The following is a 13,514-nucleotide window of genomic DNA, read 5'->3' as shown; positions in this document are numbered from 1 at the left end:
TTCAAAGTACTGACAGGAAAGTTCATCATCGTTTTATCAGGTATGTGCGTGTACCATATTTTTCCACTGGCAGCACGACTAACATGGCAGGGCATCTCCTGGTTCAAGGTCAGATATTATATTTCATAAAAGTCTAGTCTGAAAAGGCATAGCAACCTGTGCTTTAAAAAAAAAAAAAATAGTAAAAATCGAGACTCGAACCGCAGCTATAAAATCGAAAATGTAACCGAATCAAGGATTTGGAGAACCGTGACAACCCAAAGGGCTAAACAACATATATCGTCTCAGCATAAACATCGCAATGCCTACATCAGCAGTAGTCCCATCGCAGAACATTTATTTTTGAAAGAAACACTATTTTGGACCTCTTTGCCAGTGGTATACAATGTAAAAAAAGGTTTCAGACGGCAGAAGACAATCGCAGATGTCTCTGTGAAAAAATTAAGTTAATTCCTCTCAAAGTTTTTATACAAGTCATCTGGTGAAGGCAACATAAACCGCAGAAAAACAAAACACCGCAATTTGTGCAGGCCTACAACTCTTAAAAGTAAAAAAATTGAATTGATTAAAAAGACGAACATTCACTGAGCTAGACATATAACTGCTATTACATACATTGATTCACCTGAATTCTAGCTACTCATCATTATTCAAGAAGCTAAAAAGCTACGCTCCACAAAAACAACAGCCCCTGTTGCAACATCAACTCCTCCATTTGCTAACCTCAATTTTCTGAACATGGTTGGATTTTTATCATTAAATGAGTACCAAGTGTGTTTACAAAGCACGCTGTACTAAAACGAAACCCAACGTGATTACTGATATAACACAAACTTAACTGCCTGCAAGACTGTTTGTGTATAGCATACACATATTGTAAGCCACTTATCAAGCATATCAAGTGTAAAACACTCCATTATAAACCCCACACAGACTTGGATTATGAGTAACAGACCAGTGTTCACCCACAGCCCTATCACGCTTAAGTACCCAATTGTTGGGAATTATTGTGATACACTACACACAGAACTACGATAATTTGCATTTTTACTTAATTACAGCTCAACTTTATACAAGCCCAGTATCTCAAATAAGAATAATACATCAGTACACCACTACAGAAAACAGACAGACACATGCAGCCAGCACCATTGGATGAATGTTTACAACAAAAAAGAACAATCGGGGCGAGCTGCAGTATTTAGCATAATACAATTTGCTGTGAGAAAAAGGACAATTTAGTATGAGTAGTATATGTATGAAGTTACAGATATTTTAACTGGTTAATGATGGAAATAAAAATGTATGGACTGCATGAAAACACAACTGCAGCACAGAATATGTACTCACCATTGAAAAGCATTGTAATGGAAGTAAACCAAACCAAGGCCATATAAAAAGGCAGCATTCTGAAATAAGAAAAGATGCATGTTAGAAACATCATGAAAGTTTAAAGGCGGAGTCCACGATGTTTGAAAAACGCTTTGGAAAAGGAGACGGGCCGACTACCAAAACACACTTATAGCCAATCAAATCAAATCAAATGCCGGGTTGCGTATGTGTGGGGCGGGTCTATCAACAGAAGGTCCAGATTCTATTGGGGTAGGGGCGTGTTTGTTTAGGTGATTTCAAATATCAACATTGGCTTTCAAACATCATGGACTCCGCCTTTAATTAAACAACAAAGCACTTTAATTTATACAAAGGCAACAGTGCTTGTAAGCCTTGTATGGATGTACAATTCTCTGGTTTTCTCATCACCCCCTGTGTACTAAAGGAAACCACCTCACCTCAAACTTTGTTTAATTTATTTATTTATATAGCACATTTAATAACAACAGTCGAACAAAGTTCTGCACAAAAAATAAAATATGCAATAAGCAACAAAATAAAACAAATCTTATAAATGAATGTGAAGAGATGACAGTTTACTAGGGATGTAATGGTATTGCGGTAGCAAACTTTTTTCAATAGCATCGTGGTCACATGAGGGTGATTCTTGCGAAATTAGACTTATGAGGTGTCATGAAACATTTTGATAAAAAAGTAAATGTAAAGTAAGAGTATCAAAATGAAAAGCAAAAACATCTCTTCATGTACTATTTTGCACATGATTTCAAATGAAATCATACAAACCAATTAGTTTTTTTCCACATTTAAGGGGAACATTTTCATTACCGCAACGTGTCCATGACTGAATTTTGGTTCTTTGACATTGAAATATTTATAATTAAATATTATAATGGTGATCATTGGTAAATGTAGAGACAATAATAAGGAATATAAATGTGTCCAAAAAAAATGTTCTCATCTTCCGCAACAATTTTCAATCATTGTTTAAGCCCTCAAGGAACAAACATTTTCCAAAAAAAAAATAGTTGGAAGGGACATAATTGACTGTGACACTCAAGATGGCTACCAAGTAAGCAGTTCTTATTTTTTCTTTCCAGATAAAAGTTGAAATTTTGTTTGTCATAGTAAGTACCTAGACAACTTTTTAGTTCTCATTACCAAAACATGAGTTTGTAATGCATATATTTAATGTAATGTCATGTTGCGGTAATGATAATTTTTTATAATGATAATCTAAAAAAAATTTAAATAATTCTATAGGAAATATTTTTTAAATCCTCTAAAAATAATGGTTATATTAAGTTCAGACCTTAATCTTATATGTGTGTGCAAAAAAATTGGCTTCAATGGCTTTTTAAAAAAATCTGATGCTGGACATCTTTTAAGTCTGGATTTCATGAGACAATGACTCAATTAAATGTTAAGTCTTCTGAGCAAAAAGTGTAGTTTTTGGCCAAGTGGAGCAAGCGGAGGGAAGCGGGAACTACAATTCCCATCATCCCATGCATACCAATCATCCTTTGCGCTCCGCTGCCAACAGATCTACAGATTTGTAGAGCGGAAATGGTGAATGCTGCTAGTGGTGAAGAAAAATAAAGCTAGTGTAGTAAATAAAGTTGTGGCCTAGTGGTTAGATAGTCAGGCTTGTAATCTGAGAGTTGCCAGTTTGAGTCTCACGGCCAACGGCCCTTAAAGCAAGGCACCTTACTCTAATTGCCCACTGCTCCGGGTGTGTGTTCATGACTTGCAGTGCGTGTTCACTACTTACTGGGATGGGTTAAATGCAGAGGTAACATTTCGAGTATGCGTTGCATACTTGACAAGCTTGTCACTCACTTTCACTTAACAGGCCTTAAAAACACCTGTGGCTAATAGGTGTTACGCGAGCAGTTTTTACCTCTCACGACCACAAAAGGTCATATTTACATAACTCGACATTCAAGTGAATATAGATCAATGAATTATCGTGACTCTTATCTCTTTTCGCAGAGAAGAGTGTGACTCAAATTGAAAGCCACTGTGGCTTTTCTTCCCACAAATGCACTTTCACTAGACTTTCATGAAAGTCAAAATTGTACTAGTTTTTAAGAGGCAGGCGATATAACCAAATTCAAGACATTTCACATAATGGAATGTCATGACATGATTATTTTTAATGCCATTTTGGAAAGTTTTAGATTTTATAACTACGTGTGTAACAATAATATGAAACTGATACATGGATCAAATGACTAACAATATGATGCAATAATGCCACGTATAAAAGCAGGTCTCTTCATATATTTTTAGGAGGCTTCTTTATTTTGATTTCTAAAGCAATCTTGAAAGCATTTCCATAAACACTAGACTTAAGTGCCCAACGCACCTTAAGTAATTGCTTATTTTCTTATGAAATTTAGCTTTCTAATGAAATAAGTTGGCACAAATATTTTCTCTACAGGAAAAGAAACTTCAAACACTTAATTTCAGTGAAGTGTTCTTAAAACATTTAAACTGTAGCATACACAGGATACACACTGACGTGTGAAAGCATAGACCCAGATAAAAGCAAAACTTGCTACACAGTGCTGCTCGACTCAAATGCAGTCAGGAAGGAAACAACAATCTGGGGCTTCAATGACAGGCTTGACAGCACATGCTACTTACATGCTGCTACCTCATAAGACCTCGGACTGCAGTGTGATGTCAGGACAGACGCAAGAGAAAACGCTTGCATTGACTGTCTGCAGCCAAGCCTGACAGGTTGACAGTACTGAACACAGCCTGCTCCTCACACCTGCACAAATCATACACAGCTGTCTGACTGCTGATACAGCATCTTTAACCTCTTTAACACAGGTGCAAATTTAAAATGTGTCTTGCCTCTGAGAGCTATAAATACCTACTGAAGTGTTTTGAGTATGAAATCTTTACATTTCAAAGGCTGCAGCTGCAATTTGGCAGTGTTTTATTGGCAAATGTTTCATTCAGCTGTCCAAACTAAATAATCTCATTGCAAAAATGTAATCTATAGAACAATAGATATGGACCAGTCTAATAGCTGACAAACACTACAAACCCTTAGTCCAACTGTTCTTTTAGGCAATTTTTATTTGCTGTATGCTGATGTTTAGCGCATAGCGTGTGAAAGATGACACATCTACAATCAACAGCCATATGTGAAGTCACAGTCTCTCCATCATGGCCAACGTCTGGTCTGCCATTGCTATTTTTCAGCCAAGAATGTCACTCTTACTCAATAAGAAAACAGCCAGAACTTTTTAAAGCCCATTACGAGCACTTCTTCGTCAGATGCATCTCATCAAAAACTAACTATTTAAACTTCAGCCAGCTACAACTAACCAGACACATCAAACTGCATTGCTTTTACTAAAAATAGAATCAGAGGCCCCATTAACACCTGGTATTAACATCTGTTTAAGATGATTGTAAGTGACTAGCAATGCATGTGGCCACATGCCTCCAGGACCACCTGTAAAAGTGGCCTGAGTTCAAATCACAATGAATTTTTACACAAATATTCCCGTTCACTTGCGATAAACAGGTTTTAATATGAATTCAGAATCGCTCACCTTCCAGTTGTCGGACTGTAAACTGTAGTATCTCTGGTATGCAGATAATGCTGAGGTAAAAAAAACAAAAGACGACTGATGAACAGACTATATCACACAATAAAACAAGAGAAAAAAGGTCCTTCAAAAACTCAGAACTCACCTTTAGGGTAATCTTCCAGTAAAAGGTTGAAGTGACCTAACTGGCAAAACACCTCTGGCTCCACTTTTCCTTCAGCTTTTAAGATATATACATCATAGCAACGAACAGCCTGTGGAGGGAATCATAAATATGAAACATTCAACATCTGAATGCTCACCTTCAGCAAACCATGACGTCAACTTTCCAAGCACTGCTTTTATAGTGTACAGAGTCAGACTGGAATAAGTACGGCAAAAAAAACTTTGAAAGTAGATACAGGGTTCCCACACCTTAGTAAACTTCAAATTCAAGGACCTTTCAAGGACTTTCCAGGTCCAATACCCTCAAATTTAAGTACTAAATGTGGGGACACATTACAAGTGAGAGCAAGGTTACATTGTGCTACCTTTAAAGATACCATGTTACAATTCCCTTTCGAGGGAACTCGCACTGCGTCACTGCGGTAACACTTTGGGGACGCCTCCAAGGGAAAGTGCGTCTGAATGTGTATATCAAATTCAACCAATGGTGAGGCTTAAAACAAAGACAGGGTGACACAGGAGCCAGGAAGTACATCGCTATCTGAAATATTGCCAAAGACGGCATTACCGGGACGCAGGAAGTATGGCAAGGGAGACGCAGCGCCTCGTTCCATTTTCAGTGAACAACAGTTACATACGTAACTTGAGAGGTTTGTCAAACACAACTATGCAAAAAAGCATTTTGGTATGAATCAACATTCGCATACAGAAGATATAAGCATTTAAAGCGAACAGTTTAGCATGTGTTCTTAAAAAGTATAGAATTTTTATGGTATTATCCTAAACTACACAGGGAATAATATCGATTTTTTTTCTCCAGAAAACTTCTTGCATAAAATAGACCCGTGAGAACCCTATTATATGCGGCTTTGTTTTATCTTTCTGAACAGGATCTGGAAAACAGCCTATCTAGACAGCAACTTAGAGTTTGCAGATAGCAACATGTATAAAGTAGGGCTGTCAATAGATTAAAAAAAATAATCTAGATTAATCGCATGATTTCATGAGTTAACTGCGATTAATCGCACATTTTTATCCATTCTAAATTTACCCTAATTTAACACTTTTCAGGTTTTTAATATTCTAATCATATATACATATATAGATGCTTTATGCAAATGTATGTTAACAACAGCCTGTTTACATTTTAACAGAATCCCCAGCCATTGTTTTTTTATATGAATTTTCCTTTCAGAAGATTTTTCTTTCTCCATTTTTGTTTGCTGCTGCATCATTTGTGACCTGTGCTGGCAAGTTGAGTCGGAATTAGCAAATTTTAAAAAAATAGTTGTTCATATTTTGACATTTTCTATTAAAACATAGAACAATGCATGATTTGTTGAAATATAACAAAATATGACAGAACTACACGTGTTTGAAGTTGAAAGAGTCAAATTACCACAAACATTTCCACATCCATACATTATATTACCACATCAATACCTTAAAATCACTGGTAAAACTAATAGATTTAGCACACACAAAGCAAAAACATTATCAATGTATGTTCAACTTTTTTTCCTTTTGTTTGATTGACATTGAGAGAGACTGCTTAAAATCTAAGTGATCTAATATAATGTTACACATCAGATAGTTTTACCCAACAGTTAACCAAACATTTACTTAAAACATAACAGATTATAGAGCCTACCTGCGTGAATTCTTATCAAAACAGATATTTGTAAAACTGTAATTTTGTGTAGATGTCTATATATCCGGGTCGCGCACTCGCGCGTCTGTGTGCACGCGCTTCAGATATCAGTCAGTCAGCGTGAGGGGATCGCTTTTGAGTCTTGTCGCTCTTAATAACTCTTTAACATTAATCAGGTACCGAACTTTATCTCTCTTAAGCCCTTTTCACACAGTAATTCCGGAAAATACACGTAAAACGTGTCTGGGTATTTTGCGGGATTAGTTTGATTTTGGTTTGTTCACACAGACAGTCTTTTTCCGGAATCTGTGTGAGCGTTCAGACACATCCCGGATAATTCCCGTATAGACACGTGAGGGTGTGACGTATAATGTACGAGTATTTGACGAGCTCCCTGATTTCTGCTTTGATACAGTTTTCAGACATTTCTCATCGTGATTGTTTATATGCATTTAAAACCCGCATTTTGAGGAGCTGAACGATATTATCTTGTTGGCATGACGTGCGGGTATTTTCGTTTATTATAGCTCAAATGAGCACGTGACGCGATATTCTTTTATGCTGCTGAATGATCTCCGTTTCAACACAGTAAGTAATAAGCTAACTTACATGATATCTGCTTCAGTCCAGTTTGCTGCTATTTCTCGTCGTGAATGTTGTAAATCCCTCATTTTAAAGAGTTGAACCAACTTCATGTTGCCATGACACGCGCGTCCTCACTACGGCACGTGCGTCATTGTTTATGCATCTCATGTATCATTTCCTGATAACTGCTTCAATCTAGTTTGCAACATTTCTCGTGGTGAATGTTTATATGCACGTTATCTCTCGTTGTAAGGAGCTGAACCATAACTTGCGTTGTGATGATGACGCGCGCGTCCTCACTTCGACACGCCCTTTATGGCATTGTTGCGGCTTCTGTTCACACAGAGGGTTACCCGTGTATCTGACTAGGTCCTCTTTCCGGCAACGATCCCAGAAGATTAACGGAACGAGTTTTTGTTCACACAGACCCTTGTCTGGCAATTTTACGGGTATTTTCTGGGACCAGAGGTCTGTGTGAATGAGGTGTTAATGACTCTTTTAACATCAAGCAAGTCCTGCAGTCTATTTTCTAAGTCATGCATAAAAGCGAAACCAAAATGAATTGAGACGCATCTTTGTATTAGATTAAGCATTAGGAGGACGGTAACGTTACACCTCTCAGACGTATAAATAAAGATCATATCAGATGTCCAACGAGCATTTAGAGCATTGGATTTGGTAGAAAATTTGCTTAATGTTCTTATTTCTATGAAAACCTTCGACTCATTTAGAGAAAGTCACATTTGTCTGCGTCTCTGTTCATTCAACTATGGGCTGGACCAAGGGTCAAACAGAAATTGCGTGTTGCGTTAATCGCGCGTTAATAAAATTAGTGCCGTTAAAATGAATTTGCGTTAACGCGTTATTAACGCGTTAATTTTGACAGCCCTAGTATAAACTAATAAAGAAAACAATCACAACACTAGATGAAAAATGATTTTATAAACAGAGCTCATTTTGTTGTCATACAGGTTCTGAAGAAACTGATCGTATGAGAAGCAATAGTGTACTGAAACACTGGCAAAGGCATCCGAAAAAAAGCACTGCATCTTCTGCATCGTGACTATTGCAGCTGCGCATATTACGATGTGGATGCTGAAACAATATATTGTGCAACAACAAGATTAAAACAAAAGTCATCGTTGACAATTGCTTTTATATTGTAAGAATAATTATTAATGTCAAATAACAGAATAAAAAGGGCATTTTCATGTGTCATTGACAGTAAATCTGTCATACACGTAAAAGTTACTAGTTGCCCGGATATAATAATGACAATTTAGCCATGCTGATTTGGTTATACTTGATTATAGAACAAAGGCCATATCACAAATAAAAGCAGTTGTTTTTATTATTTGTTTTTGCATCAACATTTCAATTTTTTCTAAACATTTTTACTTTGTGTCAGCAGCACATCTGATGGGTGTGTGTGAATAATAAATTACAAAAATGGCATGCACACACCACCATGCCCACTGAGCGTGCATGTCAGATTGTCTTCATTTGTGCGCGCAACTGTGCGTGGTGTGCAAGGCATTTTTGTAACTTTACGCATGGCTCCACATCCGAAAATGACAAAGTCGGCCAAGTATAACCAGGCTTACATGAGTGGTCAGAGTCGCAGCAGAGCAACTGACGCCATGGGTACAAAACAAGTCATGTGAAAGGGAGATCATAAAAAACGCGATCTGCAAAAGTCTATTTGTGACAGTCAGATTAGATTGTGACGGGCATTTTCTTGGTCGATCAAGTAAAATTCTCTCTTAGTTGCCCATCCAAAACATTCACTTGTCTTGGACACATTGAGCCCCATAATACAATAGGTCTTACAGGCCATATTCTTTAACACAGACAAATCAAAATGAACCATGTTTATGGATGCTGTTTAAAGTATTAGTAAATTAAATTGTCTGGTAGCCTAAAAACTAAATTGGGATCAAAGAACGATCACTGAAACTGTCAATGACAAAGTCTAATCTCACAAAACTGCTGTTATAATAAATGAATCGCATCTAACCTTTGTTGTTTATTATGAAAGCGTGAGTGCATTTTAACAATTCACTGAAATCACGACAGTCATGATAGGTCAGGTTTGATAGGGTGGCAATTTTGTCGATCTTTCTAACCCTGCTTGCTATGAACTTTAAAAAGTGCTCATATTCCTTTACCAGACTATCCTTCACATATCTGATCAGGTCGTAAAATGTATAGGGTGCTTTTTGTGTCGTGGGATTTCCTTGGCATAAATGTTGCACATTGCAGAACTGTCCTGCAGACGGGTGACTGTAATCAAGTAGGGCTGGGCAAAAAAAAATCGATTTTTCGATTAATCGTTTTTTTAAAACGTGGTCGATTCAGAATCGATTCTCAAAGAGCAGAAACGATCCCCCCCCATATTTTTTCTGCAAACATTGAACGTAAGATTAACGTTAATCAAATTACTAGTCTTCTTTACTAGATGTCACCCTCTTTTTGCCTTGCGCGATGTTACCAAGGAGCCTGTCATTCTTTCATTCAGTGCTTAAAATGGCGGTTTTAGGGGGTTCCTCGACGTTGATGCTACCTTCACATAAAAAGTAAGAGGTATGGAAGCATTTTAGATTTTGCAAGCAAGACGACAAGGTAAGTGTTGTGGCTTTTAATTTCTTTTTATTAATTACCCACTTGTAAACTTCTGTTCGCTGTTATTTTTTATTAATATAGTATTTGTTTTAAATCTATATTCATTGAGTTGAATCAAGAATAGAGTATAAAAACCAACCCGAGAATCGGAACCGAAAATTGAATCGAGAATCGAATCGATTTGATAGCTTGTGAATCGAAATTGAATCGATCTGGAACATTTGAATCGATACCCAGCCCTAAAATCAAGTCAGTAGGCAGGTTCGACTTCATGCAGCGCTGCGCAAGACCGACAGGAGTATGACAAAGTCACAGTGAGAGCAATACAAGGGCACACTGCTCCATGTGCTTAAAAATCATTCTTGCAGCACTTTGCTGTCATATGTCTGTCAATATGTATGGCAGCGCATGATCTCGCAAGTTTTGCATCACATGATCGGCTCTTCTGATCAGCCTTTATAGAGACCGCTGATCAAACTTCTTTAAGCTTTTATCGGCCGATGATGATCGGAGCCCAATCAATCTGTGCACTCTAAGCTTGTAGTAAAACTGAATTGTCCTGCAGTGCAAAAACAAACTAATGATGCTCAAATATTACATTTAGAAGCTGCTTATCCTAGTCCCAGCCTAAAATGCATGTTTCAGCTGCCTTCATTTAAAAACACCTTGTACTGACATACAGTATCTTAGCATATATCAGTGCCAACTACTGAAATGTCCAAAAATAACTATGATGTGTCCTGAATTAATCTAAACCCAGCCTGGGAAACTGCCCCTTAATATGAAGTCATAAGATTGTTTTGATTGCTTACACAGAAAATAAAACACACATGACTGCATTTGTTTTTCAATACCAGCTCCTGGCTCCATGCGTATGATTCATTGGTGCATTATATTAAAAACAAAATATTCTAGTCAACATTTAAAGTGGATCAAAACCTTTCATAAAAGTTGGCTTAATACCAATTGCTAATATTCGTTCTTGTCTTAGGACAACTTTGATTTACTTTTTTGATCCATTTCAAATGTTGACTAGTGTATTAGCCTTCACAACCATTTATCAAAATCAATTATTGCTGGGCTTTTAGAAAACATTTTTATCAGTGTATTAGCCCAAACATGCACAAACGTAAAAAATACTTTTACATCCAGAAATCTCCCATGAGGGGCTAATCACACCAAAAGCGTTTTAAACGCTTGGAAACGCAAGCGCCATGCACTGCCTTTTAAAAAAAAAAAAAGAGCAGTGCGACGCTGCTTTTTTTATTGCTAGGCAACCCCTGAGTCAGCAGTCTTGTCAATCAAATATTGAAGCGTGAGCGCTCTTTTGCGGTAACTGTCATATTAGCAGAAACTTTAAAAAGAGGGCGCTTGCTCTGAGCTTGTTTGAGGGTGAGAGGTGCACAAACACGCAGGAGAAAGTGAGCGAGTGGAGTAAGGTTCTGCAAAGCAACTGTAAACTTCCCTCACCACAACGTAAGGCCCGCCTCTCCCCTCATTCGATTGGACAATGGAAAGACGCGAATGACGTCGGGCGCTTCTCTGCTCTCTTTCAAAAGCGTGTGCTGCGGCTGGCGGCAAAAACCGCAAGGCGTTCGGCGCGCATAAACGGTGCGCAAACGCTCCCTGCCCATAGAATATCATTCAAAAAAGGCGCCTGCAACTGCCATAAACGCTTTTGGTGTGATCGACCCCTTAGGCATGTAAAATAAACCATGAACAGTTTAACATTAAGATGGGAGCATGTCAGACTATGCACTGCTTGACATTTTAAAGGACAGACATATCAGTCATTAAAATTACAAATGACAAAATTTGACCAGCATTGACATACTGCAACTAATGTTGCTTGCAAATGCAGAAAAATCCATGCATGCAACCTTGCAATGCAATAGTCAACTTGCTTTGCCATATGACAAAACTCATGACCTCCTAAGTACTAAAATCCCAATTCAACTAAAACCTGCCACAATTTATTGTTAGACCACATGCTTTAAAGTGCTCTAAAGGCACTTGTTAATGATGACTTGCAACTGCTGTGATCAAAGTGAAAACATCCCAGTAAAGTTCACATGAATCTCCGCTCAGCTGGTCAGCATCATGCAAACTGGTTAATATGTAGCAAAGGCCAGAGAAATCTCTGTGGCCAGAGATTTACCCATGCTAATGCATCTTCGACAACCTTACAGAAGGTCTAAAAGTGGCGTGTATTCAACTAGCTAACACACGAGGGGTCTGACAACATTGAAATAAAAGATGCAGGTTTTGGTTCAATATGACGGTTGAAACTAAAACACTATAGAATTGGGACAGGCCTCTTTAAACATCCTTCTTTAACTGATATTCCCTGCAAATGGGATATTCAAATGGATGCAAAGAAAGGAAAATAAGAGCATTTTCACTACCATTAAAGGTTTATTTATCCTTAGCTCTCCATGCTTAAGTGCTATAATTGGCTCCACCGTGCTTCTATCAACCTAGAAAATGTGAAAAAGATCAACCCAGTAACTTAGTTTTGGTAAACCATTCTCTGCAAGCATGTAAAGACGCTCCCCTTGTGATGTCAGAACGGGATAATACTACCCCTTAATCTGCACTACCCAATCATGGCACTGCCATTTAGTGCGGAGATCAACTCATTTGCATTTTAAAGGACACACCCAAAAATGGCACATTTTGCTCACACCTAAAAAGTGTCAATTTTAACAAGTTATAATAAATTATCTATATGATATTTTGAGCTAAAACTTCACATACATACACTCTGGGGACACCAAAGATTTATTTTACATCTTAAAAAAGTTGTGTGCAATGTCCCCTTTAAGGGGCACATTGACAATGGGGGAAGAGACAAAAAGAAAGACTGTAAATTAGTTTCATACAATTATTTGAATTTAGAAAGGTAAACAGACTATCCAAGTGTCTAAGATTGTCGGTTGAGTAAGTAAAAAAGCAGTGTAAGAAATTGCACAAATAAAATGAAAATGCACACTAACCAAGACTCATGTATCCGAACTCAAATAAATGCAAATATTTAAAATCAATAGGCACCCCGATCACGACACGCATGGCATATGGTCAACAGCGAATGCATAACATTTCTCTGTAGTACTGTCCACAGTATAAATACGTATGTCCTCTTTTATTGACACACGTGCTATATAATTGTGCACACTGCGTTCATACGATTAATTTTTATTTCTGTGTTTATTCTATAACTTAGGCTGAGCAGACTGTAAATGCTGTTACATTGCAATTTCTCCAAGCCAATTTATAAAGTATTTATCTATCTTTAGACACTATCAGTGGTATTAAGGGTGTAGTACGGTATGTAATTTCCCTCTGTGAATAGTATACATTGTACAAACTGTCTGGTCGATGTTGCATTTTCATTTTAGAGTATGTGTTTATCTGAAGACCCCCATCAGTGTCACACACTCGTACCTTTAACAGCAAGGCCTTCGTTCTGGCGCCATCTTCATGAAGCCTCTGAAATCCAAACAGTGTGCTGCAAATAGAGGACAACACAGGCGGTTCCGTGTTACTTCACCTGCACCGCATTCATTTAC

The 13,514-nt window shown here is 37.6% G+C and overlaps 1 protein-coding gene across 4 annotated transcripts in view; it reads right to left on the bottom strand.

Annotated features, from left to right (window-relative positions):
- The window catches only part of kdm6a (lysine (K)-specific demethylase 6A), a 61,604-nt gene that overhangs the window by 47,515 nt on the left and 575 nt on the right, over nt 1–13,514 (bottom strand). For all 4 annotated transcript variants that reach the window (XM_055215601.2, XM_055215604.2, XM_055215602.2 and 1 more), the window contains exons 2-5: nt 13,390–13,453; nt 5,068–5,176; nt 4,926–4,975; nt 1,351–1,409 (exon numbers count right to left, since the gene is read on the bottom strand). In XM_055215601.2, the coding sequence (XP_055071576.2) occupies nt 1,351–1,409; nt 4,926–4,975; nt 5,068–5,176; nt 13,390–13,453 (282 nt within the window). The remainder of the gene's footprint in view (nt 1–1,350; nt 1,410–4,925; nt 4,976–5,067; nt 5,177–13,389; nt 13,454–13,514) is intronic.

Source organism: Misgurnus anguillicaudatus, chromosome 17 (assembly GCF_027580225.2).
Source record: "Misgurnus anguillicaudatus chromosome 17, ASM2758022v2, whole genome shotgun sequence".
Taxonomy (NCBI): domain Eukaryota; kingdom Metazoa; phylum Chordata; class Actinopteri; order Cypriniformes; family Cobitidae; genus Misgurnus; species Misgurnus anguillicaudatus.
This window is presented reverse-complemented; position numbering and strand designations above follow the sequence as displayed.